General features: G+C 48.4%; 1 protein-coding gene across 1 annotated transcript in view; it reads left to right on the top strand.

The window, feature by feature from the left end:
* The window catches only part of LOC143733054 (uncharacterized), a 44,689-nt gene extending 21,899 nt beyond the window's left edge, over positions 1-22,790 (top strand). Inside the window, exons 3-7 of the mRNA XM_077224603.1 lie at positions 5,542-5,674; positions 12,072-12,637; positions 12,783-13,157; positions 21,722-21,881; positions 22,341-22,790. Coding sequence (XP_077080718.1) covers positions 5,542-5,674; positions 12,072-12,637; positions 12,783-12,786 — 703 coding nt within the window. The 3' untranslated portion in view covers positions 12,787-13,157; positions 21,722-21,881; positions 22,341-22,790. The remainder of the gene's footprint in view (positions 1-5,541; positions 5,675-12,071; positions 12,638-12,782; positions 13,158-21,721; positions 21,882-22,340) is intronic.
* The last annotated feature ends 1,656 nt before the right edge of the window (positions 22,791-24,446 follow it).

The raw sequence follows: 24,446 nt of genomic DNA on the forward strand, positions 1-24,446 counted from the left end.
TGAGAGAAATCCATGTGAGAATCGTGAGATAAAAAGTCGCAATTATCTTTTACTTTTTTTATTCCGGGGCGAAAACAAGCTTCCATATACTTCAGATTGCTTTTAGAGGGAAAAGCGGTCCATAAATGCTGGTCTAGGATCAGTTTTCTCCGTAATAAAAGAATATTGGCTAAACTCCGGTGTTTTGAGCGGTGAGTGGATTAGTTTACGCGCGTGCAAATCCTCTCGTTATAATAAGCAGTTAGGCTATGTAAATAAGGCATTTTTGTGTATCAGCTTTACTGATAGCCTAGGAACTTTGTGAGATCGCGATGAAGTTGTATAACCGCTTTTTAAAGATAATAAAATAGGCGCTCTTTGCGAGCTTTCTGCCATGTCAAATCCTGCATATAGCCTAGTAAATGTTTTTAAAGGGGAAGTGCATATCCTCATGGTGTTGGTTCACCCTCCGCCAATGATCAGAAACTTAATATTTTGTGTTTTGGTGTTGTTTAAATATAGAATTTGGTCTATTTCAGTTATATTAGATTAAATAGGGGATGTTATTGTTTTTGTGACTTTCTGTTTTGTAGATCATAAAAAGTGTGCCCCCCCATGAAAATGAAATGCCCCCCCATTCTATATGTTCTGGCGACGGCCCTGGGTTTCGCTTAGAACACCTATCGACTTCGAGTATTACAAAACGAGCCAATGGCAAAGAAATGCCATGGGTCTGTGGAATTTGCATAGCGTATCTCCGCCTTACCTCGTGGGTATAAAAAGAGGACGCCGGCAACAGGCAGATATGTTTCTTCGCTGAGGAGCCAAGACTGAGCTCAGGTGATCCCCGCGGTACAGCGGAAAGTGGCAGGAAGACGTAACGTCTCCGTTCCCTTTCGTTGTCACTCCGAGTTACGTCGGATGACGATGAATAGGGTTACCAGTCTAATCACGCCACCTTCTCAGCTGTCTTCCAGTGCCCTGCGTAAATCTGAGATCCCTGTCGTGAGACTGGCACGGACGAAGGACTCCTATTTAGCACAGGAATACCAAGGTACACTGGGGAGCATACCCCAAAGTTTAGCGGAAATATGCAATTACTGCCAACCCAGAGGGGGGACTTAGAAAATACACATATGACCGAAAGGGATGCATATGGAGAACACTGGGGTGTCCAGCCGCAGATGGAATATTTCAACCCCAGGGGTGGCAAGGTGGCTTGCCAAGGGAAAGACACATGCTCAGAGAGGCTTACAGTGGAATACACATGTGGGGGTCGCTCAGAGGAGGGACCATGCACACGGGAGGCACCTAGCCGACGCGCAGGCAATAGACACTGGCGCCGACGTCAGGAGTGCTGGAGGAACTCAGGGCTTTCGGAGAAGCTCACCTGAGGAAATATCGCACGTATCCAGTCCGTGGAGTGGAATGGCGAGCAAGCGAAGACACCTGAGCGGATCCAGTACTAGCTGGTTGAAGCGAGTACATGAGAGGACACTGGCTCCACTCGGAGATTGTAGAATCTGGCGAATGTGTTAGGTGTCGCCCAGCCTGCAGCTCTTCAGATGTCTGTTAGCGAGGCACCATGCGCTAGAGCCCAAGAGGACGCCACACTCCGGGTGGAGTGGGCAGTCACACCAAGGGGGCACGGTCGACCTTGCTGCTTGTATGCCAAGGCAATGGCGTCCACTATCCAGTGAGACAACCTTTGCTTGGAAGAGCCTTTCCCTTCAGCTTCCCACCATAACAGACAAAGAGCTGGTCTGAGGTCCTGAAACACTGCGTCCTGTCTACATAGGCGCGGAGAGTGCGTACTGGACAGAGCAGTGCAAGGCTGGGTCTGCCTCCTCCAGGGGCAGCGCTTGCAGGTTCACCACATGGTCCCGGAAGGGAGTGCTAGGAACCTTGGGCACAAATCCAGGCCGGGGTCTCAGGATCACGTGAGAGTAAGCCGGCCCGAACTCCAGGCACGCTTGTCAACGGAGAATGCGTGCAGGTCCCCTACCCTCTTGATGGAGGCCAGTGCAACCAGGAGCGCTGTCTTCATAGACAGGAATTTAAGCTTGACTGATTGCAGGGGCTCAAATGGAGCACTCTTCAGGGCAGTTAGAACCACTGAGAGGTCCCAAGAGGGAACGAGAGGAGGGCGAGGCGGATTTAGTCTCCTCTCAGGAACCTGATAACCGGGTCGTGCTTCCCCACCGACTTACCTTCGATGAGGTCATGGTGTGCGGCAATAGCGGCAACGTAGACCTTCAGGGTGGAGGGAGACAGCCTTCGCTCCAGCCCCTGTTGAAGGAAGGAAAGCACAACGCTGATCGAGCATCTCCGGGGGTCTTTTCGGTGAGAAGAGCACCAGCTGACGAAGAGGTTCCACTTCGACGCATAGACGTGTCACGTGGACGACGCCCTAGCGGAAGTGATGGTAGCCACCACCTCTGGTGGTAGGGTACTCAAACCTGCCTCGTCCCATCGAGGAGCCGCACGTGGAGGTTCCAGAGATCGGGACGAGGGTGCCATAGGGTGCCCCGTCCCTGAGGAAGAAGGTTCTTCCTCAGAGGGATCGGCCAGGTACGGCGCGACCAGAATGACCTGCTCCTCGTCCTCCCTGACCTTGCGCAAGGTCTGCGCAAGAAGGCTCACTGGGGGAAACGCATACTTGCGGCCCTGAGGCCATCTGTGCGCCAGAGCATCCGTGCCGAGCGTGCCCTCGGTCAGGGAATAAAACTGGGCGCAATGGGTCGAGTCGTGGGAGGCAAACAGATCTATCTGTGCGTCCCCGAACTGGTCCAAAATCAGCTGGACCGACTGGGGATGGAGTCGCCATTCTCCAGGGAGTGGCTGAAGCCGTGAGAGCTCGTCGGCTGCACAGTTCAGGGCTCCGGGGATATAAATGGCATGAAGCGACCTCAGATGCTTCTGACTCCATATGAGGAGGTGGTGAGGGAGTTGCGACATAAGGCGGGAGCGTAGACCACCTTGATGGTTGATGTACGCTACAGTAGCGGTATTGTCTGAGCGGACTAGTACGTGTTGGTTCTTGAGCACGGCCCGGAAGCGGCGCAAAGCAAGACGTATGGCCAGCAACTCGAGGCAATTGACATGCCAGAGGCGACGGGGTCCTGTCCAGGAGCCCGCGGCAGCACGTCCATTGCACATGGCACCCCAGCCCGTGGAGGAGGCATCTGTCGTTACAACAACATGCCGCAAAGCTCGTTCCAAGGGCACTCCGGCCCGTAGAAAACTGAGGTTCGACCACGGGGTGAAGGTCTGACGGCAGGTCGGAGTAACTGTTACTCGGAGGGTGCCGTGTTGCCATGCCACCTCGGGACTCGGTCGCGAAGCCAAAGCTGAAGCGGTCTCATATGAAGCAATCCGAGCGGCGTTGCCGTGGCTGCAGAAGCCATATGCCCCAGGAGCCTCTGAAAAAGTTTCAGTGGAACCGCACTCTTGCCCTCGAACTGTCTCAGGCAAGTCAGCAGTGACTGCGCGCGCTCGCTCGTAAGCTGCGCGGACATGGCGACCGAGTCGATATCCACACCGAGAAAAGAGATCCTCTGCACGGGGCAAAGTTTGCTCTTCTCCCAGTTGACCCGAAGGCCCAGATGAGCTAATTGCCGAAGCACTAGGTCCCTGTGTTCGCAAACCTGAACTCGAGAGTGAGCTATGATCAGACAGTCGTCAATATAACTAAGGATGCAAACCCCGTGTTCCCGAAGGGGAGCAAGGGCAGCCTCAACGACCTTCGTGAAGATGCGAGGAGACAGGGCTAGCCCGAAAGGGAAAACCGCGTACTGGATGCCTGCCCCTCGAAAGAAAACCGAGGAGAATGGAGATATGAAAGTAGGCGTCCTTCAGGTCGATCGCTGCAAACCAATCCTTGGGCCGTATGCATTCGAAAACGCGTTTGAGCATCTTGAACGGCATCCTGTGAAGGGAGCGGTTCAGCACGCGCAAGTCCAGGATTGGCCGTAACCCACCGGTTTTCTTGGGGACAATGAAGTAGGGGCTGTAGAAGCCGGACCTCATCTCGGCTGGAGGGACACCCTTCGCCGATTGCACCCTTCGCCAGCAGGGTGGCAATCTCTGCTCTCATGATGGGGGCATAGCCACCGACAAAAGTGGAGCGGACTCCCCAAGCGGGGAGGAGACCGTGCGAACTGAATTCGCATAGCCGAGCCTGATTATCTGTGCGACCCAGCGGGACAGACGGGGAAGCTCTAACCAGGTTCCCAGGAACTGAACCAGCGGGATCATGGGAACCACAGGCGTCCCCCCGGAGGGGCAGCGAAGCGGAGTAACTGGCCCAGACGTGGACGGCATAGCGGCCCAATGTGGGGGCACAGTTAGCAACCGCGCCCTGGCAGAGGGGACCAGGGGAGGACCAGGCTGGTCGTCCCGCGGGGGCCTGCTCTGCCAGGGGTCTGGCGACAGAGGGGGACAGGGGCGAAGCGGTCCGTGGACGGCACGCCGTGTCAACCACCTCTGGGACAGAGGGGGACGAGGAGAGCACGGCTTGTGGGTGGCGCTCTGTGACGTCCGAGAACTCTCTGTGCTCAGAGACGGGAGAGTCAGCTCTTTGGAGAATAAGGATTCTTCCCCGGCCCTCCCCCGGGGAAAGGAGTGGTCCTGCTACCAACTCCTGGAAAGAACTGAGTCCCATCTCTGAGGAGCCCATCTCAAGAGCGCCGCTTAACCCTTCGTGTAGCGGGGTGCGGGGCTGGAGAGGACTGTGGCGTCCGCCCGCGGCCCCCAGCAGTTCACTAGCGGGCACCGTCATTGAAGAGGGGGGCTGGGGTCGCGGACAAATAGTCGGCGCCTTGATCCAGAACGTAATCCTCAGGTCTCCCTGGCCACCAGCCGAAGATCGGGGGGTGGATGAGGGGACTCTCATTCTTGCGAGTTCACAGAGTCTCGACCTATATATGACGCGATGATCAAGTTCCCAGCGAGAACATGAGTCACCCACGAGCGCTGTTCAAGCATGATCAAAGCCCAAACACACTAGACAGCGCTCGTGCCCATCAGAGTCCGATACCAGTCCGCTGCAACCAGAAATGCACGGGCAAGCCGTCTTTAAAAAGACGTGCCGCGTGCGAACTCTTTTATGAGAGGAGAAAAAAACTCCGCGATGTTGAAGCACACAGGGAGACACACACACACACTGGCAGATCACTGCACAGATCAGCAGGCACTGTGAGCTCGCTGCAGATCGCCGTCACACCAATACCGGAGAGAGAAGCTCGTCTCATAGAGCGAAGTCAGAGATGACTGTGGAGTGAAGAAATACTCTTGGCTCCGAAGCGAAAACATATCTGCCTGTTGCCGGCGTCCTCCTTTTATACCCACGAGGTAAGGCGGAGATACGCTAAGCAAATTCCGCAGACCCATGGCATTTCTTTGCCATTGGCTCGTTTTGTAATACTCGAAGTCGATAGGTGTTCTAAGCGAAACCCCATTCATTGTCATCCGACGTAACTCTGAGTGACAACGAAAGGAAACTGCTTTTTTTCAGTGTATTATGTTGTAAAAGTTTAAATTTATGCTTTTAACTGAATATAGAGCACCAAAACACCTGCTGGCTTCCAGTGAGGAGGAAACGGACATCGAGGGAGATGTCTTGCCACCTACCCCTCCCGAGGCGTTTGTGTTTAAGAAAGTGTGGGGTGCAGGTGAAGCCCGGACAAAAAACAGGGTTAGTGATTAAGTGTGTGAAGTGATTAAGTGAAACGAGACCTACAAAAAGGAGAAATGAAAATGTCCCTCCTTCGATGAGAAATATAGATATAGTAGGCTATTGTCAGGAATCAATCAGATTCATTCCCATCCACCACTCAAAGATCACTCTCCCCGGAATACTAACCACTCACACCTGTGCACCATCAATTACCTCATCACCCAGGTCTACAAAACACCCATGCACACTTCAGTCTTTGTCAAGCCTCCAACAGTTATAGACAATAACCCTCTGTCTCCTGAAGTCTCCAAGTCAACCTGAAAACCACGTTCCCGCTGAGATCTCCGTGTCCGCTACTGTATCTGAAATAGAAAAGGAGACGTATCAATGAACAGTGTCTGCTCACGCCAAGCTAACTAAAGGAGGATCTGCTCACCTGGAATCCGCTCTGCACGTAGTGATCGTCACCGCACCTTCACCTGAACCTTGCCAATTCACCTTGTCACTTGAATCATTGTAAATAAACTCACGTTTTAATTCACTTACCTCCGCCTCTGTGCCTGTATCCTGACAGAAGGCTTGACCTACAAAGGAAAAGAAACAGCGCGATGGAGTCTACCCGCCATGGTGATAATCCTGTACAACCTACAACCGCTGTTGTGAATTCCAGTCAGCCGACGCTCAGTACTTCCGCAGGCCCCACTTCTTCTATGGTTTGCTTCGCGAACCCAGCATCACGTCCAGCGCCATTCTCCGGTCGGGCGGAGGATTGCAACGGGTTCCTGCTTCAGTGTTTGCTCGCTTTGGAACAGCAGACCCAGTTGTACCCCACAGAAAGATCGAAGATTGCTTTTATAATCCAACAGTTATCCGGGGCTGCTTTAAGATGGGCTGAAACATTGTGGTTACAGGAATCCACTGTTACCTCGTCGGTACAGGAATTCGTAGACCATTTTAAATAAGTTTTCGGGCGACCAGTTGATGATTCCTCCACCAGCGACAAACTACTGCAACTGCATCAGGGCAGAAAATCGGTTTCTGAGTATTCATTGGAGTTTCGCACTCTAGCCTCCGCAAGTGGGTGGAACGAGAAGGCGCTCATCTCTGTCTACCGACGTGGTTTGAATCCTGCTCTCCGTCTTCAAATGGCAATATATGATGACAGCCTGGGTGTGGAAAAGTTTATCCAGCAAGCTCTCCGCGTGCACCAACGATCTCAGGGCTGCTATCTCGAAACTCAACGACCCACTAGTACCTCTCAGTACCCCGCGGAAGGTCCATCCGAAGCAGGTGGAGAAAGGATGCAAGTGGATACTCACCGACTGTCTCCACCGGAACGTGCCCGACGTCGAGAGCTAAGATTATGTCTGTATTGCGGAATGGGAGGACATTTTCGTCAGTCATGTCCAACTCGACCCCCCAGAATGCTTGTGAGTTCTGTCTTTACGACCGATTCGGTGTCAGCCCCATTAACGATATCAGTGATCCTAAAATCCACGACTTTCCATGTTTCTGCCACAGCCATTCTGGACTCCGGGTCGACAGGAAACTTCATTTCCGGACAGCTCTGTCAAAAACTCCAGCTCGAGAAGTCAGCAACCACCAGACCGTACTCCATCCATGCAGTGATGGGTGAAACCATAAATCAGGGGTATGTCACATCTCAGATCAAACCTGTCATCCTCGGTGTCGAAGACACACACCATGAATTATTTGAACCTTTCATATTAGAGAACAGTCAGACTGATATAATCCTTGGCCGCCCATGGCTTATACGACATCCACCGAATATCAACTGGAAATCTGGTCAAATACTGACTTGGGCTTGTAAATGTGCGTCCAGGACCGCCGAACTCGCGATCACGCCCATCGTTAACATACCCGGCAACATTCCAGTGAACTCAACCTCCGTTGAAAGCCCCACAGAAAGCCTGTCAGTGTCCATCCCTACCTGTTACTCTCTGTTTGCAGATGTGTTCAATCCAGTCGAGGCTGCCAAATTACCACCTCACCGAGCCTGGGATTGTGCCATCGATCTCGTTCCAGGAGAGCCCATCCCTAAGGGACGAATCTACTCCCTGTCTATCCCCGAACAAAGAGCCATGCAACAGTACATTGAAGAAGCCTTGAAACAGGGTTATATCCGCTCCTCCACATCACCTGCTGCTGCCAGTTTTTTCTTTGTCCCTAAGAAGGATGGCGGACTACGTCCGTGTATCGACTATAGAACCCTGAATCGGATAACCGTGAAGTTCAGCTATCCACTCCCGCTGGTTCCTTCCTCTCTGGAACAACTTCGAGAGGCTAAGGTATTCACCAAACTGGATTTGAGAAGCGCATATAATCTCATCCGAATTCGAGAAGGCGACGAATGGAAGTCCGCGTTCATCACCCCAGCAGGCCATTACGAATATTTGGTTATGCCATATGGTCTGGTAAACGCTCCTTCCATCTTCCAAAGCTTCATGGATGAAGTCTTCCGAGATTACCTGAATCGGTTCGTAATAATCTACATTGACGACATTCTAATCTATTCTAAGGATCCACTGGAACATCAACGACATGTCTCCCTAGTACTCCAACGGCTACCTGAATTCTCCCTGTTCCTTAAGGCAGAGAAATGTTCCTTCCACCAAACCTCAGTCGAGTTCCTCGGTTATCAACTCAGTGAAAAAGGAGTAGAGATGGACGATCGCAAGACCAAGGCGATAGCTTCCTGGCCAACCCCACAGACTGTTAAAGAATTGCAAAGGTTCCTTGGATTTGCCCATTTTTACCGGAGGTTCATTCACCAGTACAGCCTGTTAACTGCCCCTCTAACATCTCTCCTCAAAGGAAAGCCCAAGACACTGCTCTGGACCGGTGAGGCCGATCACGCATTCCAGTCTCTAAAGACAGCGTTCACCACAGCTCCTCTACTCCGACATCCTAATCCTGAGGAAATGTTCATTGTTGAAGTTGATGCCTCCACTACTGGGGTAGGAGCTGTGTTATCCCAGTACTCCAACTCGTCCCCCAAACCTATGCCATGTGCGTCCTTCTCTCACAAGTTATCGCTTGCTCCGGTAAACTATGATATCGGCAATCGGGAACTCCTGGCGGTAAAGCTTGCTCTTGAAGAATGGCGACACTGGTTAGAGGGGGCCAAACACCCATTCCTGGTTACTAACCACTCACACCTGTGCACCATCAATTACCTCATCACCCAGCTCTACAAAACAGCCATGCACACTTCAGTCTTTGTCAAGCCTCCAACAGGAATAGACCATAACCCTCTGTCTCCTGAAGTCTCCAAGTCAACCTGAAAACCACCACGTAACGTATACTCACCTTTGAAATACTCACCTTTGTATCCTTGTCCCGCTGTTCCCAGAAGTCCTGCCTGGTCCCATGTTCCCCGAGTCCTGGAGATTCGTCTGAGTGTCCCACGTTCCCGCCGAGATCTCCGTGTCCGCTACTGTATCTGAAATAGAAAAGGAGACGTATCAATGAACAGTGTCTGCTCACGCCAAGCTAACTAAAGGAGGATCTGCTCACCTGGAACCCGCTCTGCACGTAGTGATCGTCACCGCACCTTCACCTGAACCTTGCCAATTCACCTTGTCACTTGAATCATTGTAAATAAACTCACGTTTGAATTCACTTACCTCCGCCTCTGTGCCTGTATCCTGACAGCTATATGGTCAGGATTTAATTTATTTTTTATTTAATTGATGCACTGACCCGTCCATTGACTTTTGAGTGATTGTCCGCATATCGCCTAACCAGTGGTTCTTAAACTTTTAGTCAGAGAATAGCTTATCCATTCACAATTTAACGTGAATCTGCAGCATTCTGTCACAGAGGGGAAATATCTCTCGCTGAAAACGTAGCCTATGATAAGATACATTGTCTCTTTGCATTCGATTGTTTATAAGGTGTGTCAGACAGAAAGTTCTGATATGTGGTTTTGATCATTACATAGGCTATATTGTAAGACATTAATATTGTAAGACACCTTATTCAAATCTTCATTTTCTCTTGCTCAACAATCTACATGGAGACTACTAGCATCTACTACTACTAGCATCTCGCGAACCATCGGAAACGTCTTGCAACCTCCTCGGGGGTCGCAATCCCCAGTATAAAAACCATTGGCCTAGGCAACGTTTTGTCGCCCAATGATAGAGATCCTTAGCTCTGGTAAAAGGCAAACTCGATTTCAGTAGCCTAATCTTCTAATGAAAGCCTATAGTTATTGAAATGTGAATCTGCAGACTTGTATGATTTAATTAAAGCAACCTACACGATGGCTAAATTGCTGCATTTTGTATTTCGACAATGTAGCCTATATTTCTGCAGAATTATAAAGCTCCTTAACTTCTAAAGCTCCGCAACAGCCTTTGGTGATATCATGTAAAAAAGTAGGCTAGTTTAAGTATCCTAAGCTGAGACAGAACAATGTTCCCTGCAGCACAGAAGTCAGCATCAATCATATTAAGCCAATCTAGCCGCATACCCTGCAGATCACCATTAACCACTCACAGTGCGCTACAAGTGCCCGGTCTTTGACCTATGATGTGTTGGTCTACAGTAAATAATTCCATCATGTAGTAGGCTACAGTGGAGCAGTGTCAGTCGTAACATAATGATATTTTAGATATTCTATTAATACCGCCTCGCATTGCTTCCTGTGTGCAATCGATTTCTGTAATTTAGTAACCCTGGAAGGAGTCAAATAGCTACCAGTACGTTAACGTTAATTAACGTTCCCATTGTAGCTGCTAAATGGATATTTAAGTATAATTCAACCTGTGCAACCTCTATCTGTAACTGTTTTGTTAATGGAGAAGGACATAAGAGAGGCTATGTAAGTATGATAAGGAAATGAAGCTGCACAAAAATGACTAACGCTAAACTTACGTTCAAATATCTTAAGCCCCAAGTGTGTGCGTTGCATGTATGCATGTTTGTGTGTGTGATATATTTATATATACAATACAAAAACTTTATCCCCAAGGGGCAATTTGTTTAGCATCCTGGTAAGAGCAAGAGTGAGGGAGAGCAGAGAGGTCAGAAGTCAAAGTCAAAGGGTTGATATGGTAGCACCCACGCACGCACACCCACACATACATATATATATTTATATATATATTAGGGGTGTGCAAAGCAGCCGGTATTTGTATCTGTATTTGTATTTGTTGAGGGGGAAAAAGTATTTGTATTTGTATTCGAGTAAAATCCAAAATAGGCGTAAAAATCTAGTTTTTTTGCGTTACACTTCTAATTTACGTTATAGTGTAAGTATTCTTTAATTATATAAATCCAGCAATGAACATGTAGCCTACCAAGGAACGTCATTGAAAAGAAAATAACATAACAGCCATTACCTCATCCATGGTTAAACCAACAACTAATAAAATACCATTGTGAACATTATGAATCCCACCACCACCCGTCCTTGTTGGAGGACGCTGAACAGACAGAATAAGTAAGGGATAATGTATAGCGAGGCGGTTGATTATGAGCCTGACGCGAAGCGGAGGGGTCTTGAATCAGCCTGAAGGGTTTGTATTCGCTATAACAACCACCTCGCTATACATTATCCCTTTTACTACATGGCTACCTACCAAATAAATCAATAATTTGACTCAAAATATTGATTTAAAAAGGAGTTTATTGATTTAAAAACTATTGTATTGCTTCCGCTAAAAAAAATAGTCCGTTCCGTCTCTACGTTTAGAATCCATGGCAACGCTCTGTTTTTCGTGGCAACGGTGTGTTATACTTAGCAGCGGTCTGTTATTAAGAAATAACCATGGAAATAACAGACCGCATTCTACATTAGAATTCAACCAAGCCATGTATTAAAAACAAATAATTACGGAGCTAACAGAGCTACGTAAACAGAGCGAACATGAGAGCACCCGGCTGCAGACGTCAATAATGCAGCGTAAAGAAATAATCTCCCGATCAAACTCCACTTCCCGAAAGTTATAAACTGCCTCCGGAACCCAGTTAAGGTACAAAAATCTATTCAACAAAAATAGTAATGCATTTAAGTGTTTTTTCGCTCAGCCGAGCCCTCTCTGTTGCTGTACGTGTGGAGCAGCCTGTGTCAGTCACCTCTTCCTGAACGTCACTCACTCACTCGCGCACTGCGGTCTCGTGAGGAAACGCAGCTTTTTGATATAAAGTTTTTCTTGTTCCCGAATACAAATATTTTCTAAAGTATTTGTTCGAAATAAGTATTCGTAAAAAACATGTTATTTGTGGATTTGTGGATTTGTGGGTTCGGCTCCACCCCTAATATATATATATATTAGTTTTTAATGGTAGTGTTGTGTTTTTAATTTGCTGCAGTGTTACTGGTATTTCTTCCTCTTAGGATATTGAAATGGTGTTAATGCTGTACTTCTGCTTTCAAATTGTGCAGAGGACCAGCCGCAGCCCTCGCGTATCCCAGAGGAGAAGCCGCAGCCGTCATGTGTCCCAGAGGGGACTCAGCAGCCCTCATGTGTCCCAGAGGGGAAGCCACAGCCCTCATGTGTCCCAGAGGGGACTCAGCAGCCCTCATGTGTCCCAGAGGGGAAGCCACAGCCCTCATGTGTCCCAGAGGGAAGCCACAGCCCTCATGTGTCCCAGAGGGGACTCAGCAGCCCTCATGTGTCTCAGAGGGGAAGCGACAGCCCTTATGTGTCCCAGAGGGGACTCAGCAGCCCTCATGTGTCCCAGAGGGGAAGCCACAGCCCTCATGTGTCCCAGAAGGGAAGCCGCGGCCCTCGTGTGTCCCAGAGGAGAAGCCGCAGCCCTCACGTTTCCGAGTGGCGGAGCAGGTCCCAGAGGAGCAGGTCCCACGGATCCCACAGGGGAAGCAGCCCCCACGTCACCGGGAGGCGGAGTAGCGCCCATGGTTCCGGGAGACGGAGCAGATCCCAGAGGAGCGGATCCCGCAGGGGGAGCGGATCCAGCTGGGGGAGCAGCCCCAACGTTTCTGGGAGGGTGAGCGAGTTCACAACGCCTGATGTTACAATGCATTATGAGCTTGTAGATCTGCCATTTCAGTATTTGTATTAGTTTTTTTGTTTTCGTTTAGAGGTATTGAAAAGTTCTTTAAAGTCAAAGTTTCTGCTTCCAAATTGTACAGGTAACCAGGGTCAGCCCAGCAAGACAGAGTCTGACCCCGAGAAACCCCTGTGGGTCCCCCACAAGTGGCCTCAGCATGAGCCTACATGACGGCAGACCCACCCAGTCTCCTGGCCACAGAGCAGCCCAGTTACTGCGTGTCCAAAGTTTAGCCCCCCAAAACATTGATAGAGCAATGTTCATCACACTAGTGACATTGCTAGAAGAAGTGAAGGACATACTGAAGCTGCATGGGCAGATGCTAAACACACTGCTCAAAAAAGATTCCATGCCAGTCATGGCAATACCGGATGGCGCTGTTTTCCCCCTGGCCAACGTTGAGGACGTTATCGCCATGAATGAGAAGTTGTCAGACCCTGAATTCATGTCTGCAGTGGTAAGTTTTTGGGGGCCAGATCCTCTTGTTTTCCTGTGTTTTCGTTTTCTTTCTTCTGACAAAATCCTTCCCATGCATAATGAATCACTAAACTTTGCAGAGTTCAACTCACATGCCAGGTTGCTTCAAAACCTTGAAAATGTATAACAAATCAACCATGTCTGCTACAACATTTTTCACCGAAATGTAGACCCAATACGGAAGAGACTTAGGTATACTTGAACATCAGTTCACTGCTGCATTGACTAATCTTAATTGCAAATCAGAAAAACAGTCCTTAGCTAAATAGACAAGTTATTAAGACCATTATTCTTGTATAGCTACAGTCGGCAAAATTGTATACACCCCAACAGCCATGCTCCCGCCCCCGCCACGTGCACCATATTGGGGAAAACAATGCTGATTTGCCCATTGACTCGCGTGTTATAATAACCATTTTTCCGAACGCAGGATTGAGGACCCACAGTGATATTTTCACTCTGCAACCCAGTGGGTTGCTCAATTGTTGTTGGGGTTATCCCCCAACAACCGGATAACCCCCCTGTTGTTGGGGTTGTTTTCTGAGTGGGTCCTCAATCCTGTGTTCGGAAAAATGCCTATTATAAGACGGGAGTCAATGGGCAAATCAGCATTGTTTTCCCCAATATGGTGCACGTGGCGGGGGCGGGAGCAAGGCTTTTGGAGCGTATACAATTTTGGGGACCATATCTATACCGATTAACTTATAAATGCCAAATATCGGCCCTAATTATCGTCCGTGAAGATAATCAGCCGAGCCCAAATACAGATCCAACTCGGTTAATATTTTCCCAACAAATAATCTAATTGGGTAGCCTATCAAAAGAAATAAGAACATTGATTCTTCGTAGAGGCCAAGGCCTATAAAGCTGCTCTTTTATTATTAATACTCTAATCTAATGGTTCATCTTCATGCAAGTTGGGTTGATGTCAGGATTTGATACACACTGTGTCAATGCGTTGGCAACATTTGGGAGCAGGCGGGGCTCGTGAGTTGTGTTTGCTGAGTCTCTGCTTATAGCACACATGCAGGAACTGTGTCCTTCCATCATGTTGCAGAGAAAATGAAATACAGGAATATGTTAACACTTTTTTGACACATTTGCCTAGCAATATCCTATATGTTGTCGCGATGCATAGCATACCCAAATACAAGCTCAGAAATTGACGGCACGCAAAGTGTTTGTTTCATCATCTGACAAAAAACGATTGACATTAGGAGCAGCCTATCTATCTCAAAACCAATCAGATGCACACCCAAAAAAACTGGTGAGCTGAACATTCACTACCCTGCAAAATGATATGAAATGAAATGTTGAGGTTTCTAATAGGAAATGTGCAGCCGTCACTCTAAACTTGAGTGGAATTTAATTGAGTCAGGTGATGTTGCGTGTTGTAAGTTTTTGCCGTAATGCTTTTTTGGTTTTGCATGCCTTAATATTTAAGTCGGTCTTGTCAAGGCAAAAGATGATAGAAGTCATAATCTTTTGGAATAGTAGATTTTATTCCCCGTGAATGAAGTGTTTTTTAGGTTTATGGAATGAATCACTCGCTCGTGAGTTGCCTCTTCCTTCAAATAGACCGCAACGTAACAGTGATGAGCCCAATTCTACACCAATGTCTCTGCGGAATATTTTTCCCCATGTAGCCTACAGCCTCAGTCACTTTTTGAAAATCGCTAATCTCGCATTTTAAACACTGCCGGGAGCTAATAAGCTACTCCAGTACTCATCCAGTACCCCAGTCCGCCCTCCCTAGTATCCGGGCGGCATGCGCAACTTTGGTTCCACCTGTTATTTTTGCTCCGCGTGTTTGTCATATACCAGTCCTTCCAGAAAAATTAGTTCCCTCGAGCTGCGTTTGAGACGCGGTGGGAACGCTCTGCGTGATTACGTCGTGAAGCACGTGTAAAATCAGTCCAATGGAAGCCCGCTACGACATAGGTGACGTCATAGACCAGGAAACTATAAAGCAACCCTGAAATCGGACCGCGATAGCTTCTGCACCTTCAGCAAGCGCTCTCTGTATATCTGTCCTTGTCTATTTATTGTTGTCTGTCAAGCCCCTTATATATATACATATATCACTATGGCGAGCAAGCAAAGTTATAAACCTTGTGTTGTGCCCTGCCCTCGTTATATCACGGGTGGGGACACACATCCTATGTGTATTGCTTGTTTGGGAGTGGAGCATGCCCAGTCAGTCCTCGAGGGGGCTGACTGTGAGCATTGCTTGAGTTTGTCTATGAAAACTCTCCGCTCTCGCCGGGCGTTCTTTGAGGAGGACGGTTCGGTTCGTGCTCCCCGAGATGCGGGTCCCGCTGCTGCCGAGGCACAGCATCGAATTTCATCTTGGGGTTCGCAGATGGATCTAGTAGCGGGGTTTGAGACGGGCCCCGCCCTTTCTCAGCCCTTACCTACTGGATTCGGTGTCTTTGCCCGGGAAGGAGCCCGCTCTGCGGCTTCTCCTTCCCAGGCTGAGGCACCAATATTACGGCTATCCAGTTCTGAGGATCTGGATGTCGGTAGTATGGGGGATATTGAGTGTTCGCCAGCTCATACCCCTGCTGATGAGGAGCTTATGGAGGTTTTATCTCGTGCTGTTACTAAATTAAATATTGAGTGGCCAGCCGATGATTTCGATGTTGAATCTAGAAAGAGTCTTTTAGATGAACGTTATTTACCATCTAGATCACGACCTCCTCGTCGGGAACTCCCGTTTTTTCCCGATCTCCACGCCGAGGTTTCGAGATTGTGGATTAAACCGGCGTCTTTCAGAGTGCATAACCCACAAACTAAGAATTATAGTAAAGTTCAAGGGATTGATCATTATGGTTATTTGACTATGCCTCGTGCTGAAGACACACTAGCGAGCTATCTCTCCCCTGAGTCTTCTTCTTCTCTGAAAGCCCCGACGTTACCCACCAAACCATTAAAAAATACATCTTTGTTGGTGGGTAAAGCGTATTCGGCAGCAGGTCAGGCCGCAGCATGTTTGCACACTATGTCGATTCTCCAAGCGTACCAGGCTGACCTGCTGAGGGATATAGATGATAGTGAGGAAGTTAGTGCTGACGCAATTCGAGAATTGCATCGCACGACAGATTTATCTCTCCGAGCCACCAAGGAGACGGCCAAGTCTGTGGGCCGCTCTATGGCAGCCTTGGTGGCCACGGAACGCCATTTATGGTTACATTTATCAGAAATAAAAGATAAAGATAGATCTGTTCTTCTGGACGCACCGCTGTCACTTACAAATCTGTTCGGCGACGCTATAAATTGTGTCGTCGATAGGTTTCAAGAAAATAAGAAACAAGCGGCTGCGTTTCAGAGGTTTCTTCCTCGCCGGTCTATTGTCCCCGAGGCTGCTCGTAGTATAAAGTCTGAGCAGTCTCGTCCGTCTACGAGCTCCGCTCACAGAGTTCAACAAAAACAGAGCGTCGCCGCTCGGGCACCTCCTCAATCTATGGTTCCTGAGTGGCGCTCGCAGCCCAGACCTGTTAGGGGTAAACAAGATCTGAGGACTGTTATCTCTAGGAGAGCTTGGGCTAAGAAGTTCTGACGCCAAGGCTATCAGGCTTCTGAGGGTGGTCCCCTCCAGGGAGGAACGGTTCCGAGGAACCGTCTCTCCTTGGCATCCTCCGGGGGGGCGACTCTCCGAGGAGAGCCGCAGCGCTGCCACTTCGGTTGTTCCCTGCCGGTTCGCCACTTCAGGGCACCGAGGTGTCAGCGTCCCCGTGCAATCCTCTGAAGAGGGTTGTAGAACGGTCAGTTCGGTTGTTCCCTGCCGGTTCGCCGCTTCAGGGCGCCGAAATGATTGTTCAATCAAATTCAGAGGCCAGTCTCGAGAGACTGGTTCCCTTATCGGAATTTCTGGCAGTGTGGAAACTTCTGCCAAATATTTCTCTATGGGTCCTGCACATAATAGAAAAGGGTTACAGAATTCAGTTCGGTTCTCGTCCGCCCAGATTCCTCCCCACGGTGGTGGACTCACAGCAGGCTCTGGTAATGGAGCAAGAAGTACTGACACTTCTTCGAAAGGGAGCTATAGAAAGGGTTTCTCCTCCCAGCAGAGAGTCAGGGTTTTACAGCCGTTACTTCATTGTTCCAAAGAAGGATGGAGGGCTGCGTCCCATTCTAGACCTGCGCCAGTTAAACAGCAGGGTTCAGAAACTCAAGTTCAGAATGCTTACACTCAAACAGATTGTATCACAGATTCAGTCCGAGGACTGGTTTGTCACAATAGACTTGAAGGACGCATACTTCCATGTATCTATCCATCCTCATCACAGGAGGTTCCTGAGGTTCGCTTTCGGGGGCGAAGCATACCAATATCGGGTTCTTCCATTTGGCCTAGGTTTATCTCCCCGCACTTTTACAAAATGCGTGGATGCAGCTCTGGCTCCGTTGAGACTCCAGGGCATCCGCGTATTAAATTACATCGACGATTGGTTGATTTTAGCTCAGTCAGAGCAGTTGGCAGTTCAGCATCGAGATGCTGTTCTGTCCCACATAAAGAGTTTGGGGTTGCGGCTAAACACCAAAAAGAGTGTGCTCCTCCCTGCTCACAGGACCACTTTTCTAGGTGTAATTTGGGATTCGACCACAATGCAGGCACGCCTGTCTCCTGCTCGTATTTCTGCGATTCTCACAGCCGCAAAGAATGTGAAACTAGGCCAGTCACTCACTGTGAAACAGTTTCAGAGACTGTTGGGTCTCATGGCAGCTGCGTCCAACGTTATTACTTTTGGCCTTCTGTACATGAGACCCCTGCAATGGTGGCTCAGGACCAAGGGGTTTTCTCCGAGGGGAAATCCGTTCCGCAAGATCAAGGTCACGCGGCTATGCCTTCGTGCCTTGGCCTTGTGGAAGAAACCTTGGTTCCTCGCCCAGGGCCCAGTGTTGGGGGCTCCTTGTCGACGCGTCACGCTTTCGACGGATGCTTCCCTCACGGGATGGGGGGCGGTCATGATCGGCCGCTCGGCGCAAGGTCTGTGGCAGGACCATCAATGTTCCTGGCACATAAATCGTTTAGAGTTGATGGCGGTATTCCGAGCACTCAAATATTTCCTGCCAGACCTGAGAGGCCATCACGTGTTGGTCCGCACAGACAACACTTCGGTGGTCTCCTATATCAACCATCAGGGGGGTCTGAGGTCACGTCACCTTTGCAAATTGGCCCATCAGATCCTCCTATGGGCCCAGGGGAAGTTACTGTCGCTCAAGGCGGCATATATTCCGGGGCGTCAAATTGTGGGAGCAGATATTCTGTCGAGACAGGGGCTGAGGCCCGGGGAGTGGAGACTTCACCCAGAAGTGGTGGAGTTCCTGTGGGAAAAGTTCGGTCGTGCTCAGGTAGACCTTTTCGCATCATCAGATTCAACCCATTGTCCCATGTGGTTCTCTATAACGCACCCAGCTCCTCTCGGTCTGGATGCTATGGTGCAGGTGTGGCCGAGGCTGCACCTGTACGCCTTTCCCCCGATATCTTTGCTTCCGGGGGTTCTGGAGAGGGTTCGCCGAGAAGGGGCTCGTCTGCTACTAGTAGCCCCTTATTGGCCGACCCGAGTTTGGTTCTCGGACTTGGTGTCTCTTCTGGACGGCTCCCCCTTGGAGATCCCAATCAGGGTGGACCTCCTGTCTCAGGCCGGGGGCACGATATTTCACCCTCGGCCGGAGTTGTGGAAACTGTGGGCCTGGCCTCTGAGGGGGCCAGGCTCAGGGAGACCGGTCTTTCGACCGATGTTGTAGAAACCATTCTTCAATCCAGAGCTCCTTCCACGAGAAGGCTGTATGCGCTAAAATGGAAACTTTTCACCACGTGGTGTGTTGAACGTCAGTTAGATCCTGTTAACTGCCCTGTTGGTTCAGTTCTTGATTTTCTGCAAGACCGTTTCTCGGCCAGGTTATCTCCTTCCACCCTAAAGGTTTACGTGGCGGCTATATCTGCCTACCACACCCCTCTGGGGGGTACTTCTATTGGGAGAAACCCTCTAATTACTCGCTTTCTCCGTGGTACATTGAGGTTGAGACCTGCACTGCACAGAGCACCGGCTTGGGACTTGGCCATTGTACTCGAGGGTCTGGCTTTAGCTCCCTTTGAGCCCATCGAGGAGGTTTCTGAAAAGTTCCTCACTCTAAAGACTTTATTTCTCCTTGCTATCTCATCTATCAAGAGAATTGGTGATTTACATGCTTTGTCGGTTGCTCCTTCATGTCTGGAATTTGCACCTGGTATGGTGAAGGCATTTCTCTACCCCAGGCCGGGTTATATTCCTAAGGTCCCACTGAATGTTGGGGGCCCAATAGTGCTGCAGGCCTTTTATCCTCCACCCTTTAATACCCCTGACCAGGAACAGCTTAACCTGTTATGTCCAGTCCGGGCTTTAGATGCCTACGTTCACAGAGCTGCCCTGTGGCGTAAATCTGAGCAACTATTTGTTTGTTTTGGGTCACTCAACAGAGGACGCCCTGCATCTAAGCAGGTTATGAGTAAATGGATAGTCTAGGCTATTTCATTGGCTTATGAAGCGGCCGGACAGCCTTCACCTATGGCTGTGTGGGCCCATTCTACTCGGAGTATGGCGGCCTCTATGGCCTTAATTTCGGGAGTTTCCCTTCTTGACGTATGTAATGCGGCAGGATGGTCCTCTCCGCATACATTTGTCAGGTTTTATGACCTTGACCTCTCCACTCCTGGGGCGAGGTTGCTTGCTTCTTAGTGTGCGCAGGACCTCACACAGAACGGGCATTTGTCTTTATGGCGTAGTGGGTATAGGGTTCCCACCGCGTCTCAAACGCAGCTCGAGTTCCCTTGAAAGGGAACGTCTCAGGTTACGTATGTAACCCTGGTTCCCTGATAGGGAACGAGACGCTGCGTTTGCCTGCCATACTTCCTGCATGCCCTGATCGACTTGCTTCAGGTTTTTCAGAAGCTATCGCGGTCTGATTTCAGGGTTGCTTTATAGTTTCCTGGTCTATGACGTCACCTATGTCGTAGTGGGCTTCCATTGGACTGATTTTACACGTGCTTCACGACGTAATCACGCAGAGCGTTCCCACCGCGTCTCAAACACAGCGTCTCGTTCCCTATCAGGGAACCAGGGTTACATACGTAACCTGAGACGTTTTTTTGTGATTGTTGCGGGCAAAAATCCTTGATTATGCGGCACGCTTTCTTAAAAAATTCAATGAAATATTCGGGATATTTATGCAATTTTATGCAATGAAATTGCGGGAACTTACAAAAACTGCGGGAACTTGCAAAAACTGTTTGATGAAAAAAAACTTAGGCTACTACCTTAATGTAAGGGTCATTTCTTATTACTTTCTATGACAGAAAGTGCTAGGAATATTTAAGTTCTCATCTTTTTTTATTTCAGACCTTTATAAACACATGGTATTAAACACAAACTTACAAAACATTGAGTCAAACAAGTTTTGTAGCTTTACAAAATGAATATGCTACAACTTCTGTAAAAATTAATAAATAAAACATAAAAAATTAAAAAAAAAAAAAAAAATTAAATGTGTGCTTCCTGTTTTACAGAGGTAGCTATACAAAACAGACATCTTCTGTTAAAATAAGTGCTTCCCATGCACAAAGTGCAATCTCTTACTGTAACATAAATTTACATACTACTAATATAATTACAACTGTAAGGTTTTTGAAACTAGTATGATTTAACCTCGATGATGTTCACGTCGCATAATTACGTCACTTCATAACGTTCCCATGGCAACAGTGGGAAATGGCTGCTCTTGTGTGAAGTAAACACAACATCTTTCAACTTTCTGCTAGGATATGTCTTTTTTGCAACGAAAATGCGGGGATTATGAAATCATGCAAGCCCCGCATATTTTCCGCGGAAATCGGGAATTTATGCGGCGAAAGTGCGGTGTATTTGAAAAAATGCGGCCCCCGCATGAATATGCGGACTTTGGCTGATTATGCACCAAATCATGCGATCGCATAATCGCGTTTTTCTGGAGGGACTGATATATAGTCGATTATCAAGAGTTTAAGATTTTAAACGTTTCGTCACATGTCGGAAAGATTAATCTAATAATCGACTTTTAAGCACACCCCTACTGGAAAGTGCCAAAATAACTTCCAGTCAAAAATGACTGGCATTGTGAATATGGCGTATAGACCGTAACCTTGTAGGTTTTAGGGAACTGGTATTTTATGCTATCAAGCACATAATTGGTTTAACGCTTTTCAATATAATTAACAAAGTTATTATTATTATTATTATTGACATGCCAAAAATAAGGATGCCAGGTTTAAAGCAATTTATTGACTTACACAATGACCGTAGAATAAGTGCAACAGCTCTTGGTCATTGATGCATATTTTGAGGATGAGTTGTCTAGCAGAACAATATGGTAAGCCAGTTCATATGGGAGGGGGGGGGGGGGGGGGGGGGGGGGTTAGTTGGCTATATAATGGGGACAGAGAATATTTTATGATGTTTACTGACTTAATATGGTGTTTTCTTCCTGTGACTTTGAATGTACTGTGCTCTATTACTGTATACTCTTAAGGTTGCCATGGTTGCAGACATAGGGGGTTCCTCACTAGAAGATGCCACCAGGAGGATGATGAAGTTCCTAATGGTGCCAGAACTGCAACGGCAGTACAACGTGACTGGACGGATGGGCAAGCTGTGCTTCAAAGATCTGCGTCTTTTTGAAGTTTTCTATTGTAAATTCAGTTTTTTAATTGCTCAATGAAACTTGTCTTTGGCCTTTCTTTTATTTATCCAAAGTTAAATGATACAGTAGTTTGTGGGGACACAAAAGTGCTCCTGTAAGTTAGCACACATTAGTAATACTAGTAACTAACTAGTAAGAAAACGACCTGGCGCATTAAAATAATGCATACCAAGGGATCGCCTCGGGAGAATTCATGAATGTTGATATATTCATGGAAAACCGTTTCTAATGTCGCTCAAATCTGGTGCTCATTTGAGGCTAAATTTCAACATGTAATGGAAAAAGGGTTATAGGTAGGCATAAAACTCCATGGTAAATGTCACCCGAGGGTAAACATTTTAGCTTACCACATGTGGAAATGTGTTTTACTTGACTGAATGATTTGAAGAGTTGCAAGTTGGAGCAAAAAAGAACCTTGCTAAATTGACTTATGCTCCTTTGTTTTTAGGTGCACTGAAGAGTAATGCAATGACTCAAAATGTGAACCGCAAAGAAGTGGAAATGGCGCTGGGGAAGTGGTTTACCGGCGCACGTGACCGTGGAGGGGAGAGGGCTGCAAGAGCCCAAAGAGAAAAAGGAGCTTCCACCACACAGACGCCATGAGTGTATTTTGTATTAATGTTTTTTTTTTTTCAGAGATTTTTTTTTAAATATATTTTTTGATTTATTTACCGGTATGTTGTGACATTTAAATTGTTTTTTAAAGATTATGTTTGTTGTTCGATGTAACAATTTTGTATTAATGTATTAATGTATTTTTTGGAGAGATGTTTATTTCAGAGATTATTTTTTAAATATATTTTTGATTTGTTTACCGGTATGTTGTGACATTTAAATCGTTTTTTAAAGATAATTTTTGTTGTTCAATTTAACAATATATTTCTTGGACTTCAAAGCATCAAGTGTCTTGTATTTATCTTGGACTTATATTCATTCTTCGTTTTTAGTTTTTCTTAGATTGTTTCCTTAAACCATTTGGCATGGTTGGGCTTAGATAGGCCTTGCATGAATTGCCCAGTTAGGACCCACATAAGATCCTTACAGAGCCCACTTTAAGCCCATAGGGGCATTCACGGTTGAATCCTGGTGCAAGCCCACATTAAACCCCTTTAGACAGGTGGGGCCCAAATGGGTCTGACATGAATTACCCAGTTAAGACCCACATAAGACACCTTACAGGTCCCACTTAAAACCCATCTGGGCATCCACGGCTGGCCCCCTGTGTGGATCCCGGGTTCAAGCCCATTTTAAACGTCCTTTAAGCAGGTGGGGCCCAAATGGGTCTGTCATGAATTGCCCGGTTAAGATCCCACATAACACCCTTATAGATCCCTTTTAAAGCCCATCTGGGCATCCACGGCTGGATCCTGGGTGCAAACCCGCTTTAAACCCCTTTGGGCAGGTGGGGCCCCAATGGGTCTGGCATGAATTGCCCAGTTAGGACCCACATAAGACTCTTACAGAGACCATTTAAAGCCCATCTTGGTAGCCATGGTTGGATCCCGGGTGCAAGCCCACTTTAGACCCATTTGGGCAGGTGGGGCCCAAATGGGTCTGACATGAATTGCCCAATTAAGACCCATGCAGTACCCTTACAGGTCCCACTTTTAGTACGTCTGGGCTTCCACGGCTTGCCCCAATGTGGATCCCGGGTGCAAGCCCATAATGGGGCCCACATTTGCCGCCCATGAAGCTCTCATCTGGGCCCCACATGTCATTGCTGGCTGGGCAAGACGGCTTGCGCGCCAATTGGCTGCCCTGCGGCAACAGCAGCAGCCTATCGACAGAGGCTCTGCGTGACGGATATCCAATGGGGGCATTTTGCGCCCATTTCGTCACGCCCCGCCAGAAAGGGCGTGGTCTTGCCCTATAAACATAGCTCGATTAGGCTGGTACAACTGATTTTCATCTCTACAGCGAAGCATCCCCGCATCGCTGGATCCGGAGTGAGAAGCCACGCCGTCTGAGAAAAAGCACACAGCGGGACGAGCCTTTGAGTCTGAAGTCGCTGGCATCGCCGCCTTTAGACGCCGTACCTGCTACGCTTTCCGGCGTTATATCCTTTTCTGCAAGTGTGTGTGTGTTTTCGCCGCTGCGACACACATTTTTTCACTGTCTCTCTCCCTCTCCTAATAGACCTGCGTCTTTTTCAAGATGCATAGATCCTGCGGCTCGTGCCGAGTCACACTCAATGAAGAGGATCGCCATGTCATCTGCGTTTCCTGCCTGGGTGAGGATCATGTGGCTCTCGCTCTCGTCGACGGTGGATGCCCTCACTGTGAGCTACTGCCGATGGTGACTCTGAGGACTCGCCTGGCATCATTCTCAGAGCCTGCACTTCAGCCCGCTGTAGCGCCACGCCATAAAAGCGCCGTGCCCAGCGTGGCCCCGAGCCTTCTCCTGCCCGCCAAAGCTCGCCGGTTCGCCCGCCAGCTTCGCCGGCATTGCTCTAGTCCCTCACCGACGGACAGCGGCCGCCGTCTGCCGCCGCTTCCACCATTGAGGTCGACGAAACAGCCCCGAGCCTTCTCCAGCCCGTGATAGCTCACCGGTT

Source organism: Siphateles boraxobius, unplaced genomic scaffold (assembly GCF_051911475.1).
Source record: "Siphateles boraxobius isolate OS27281-9 unplaced genomic scaffold, OSU_SipBor_1 9, whole genome shotgun sequence".
In the NCBI taxonomy this organism is placed as follows: domain Eukaryota; kingdom Metazoa; phylum Chordata; class Actinopteri; order Cypriniformes; family Leuciscidae; genus Siphateles; species Siphateles boraxobius.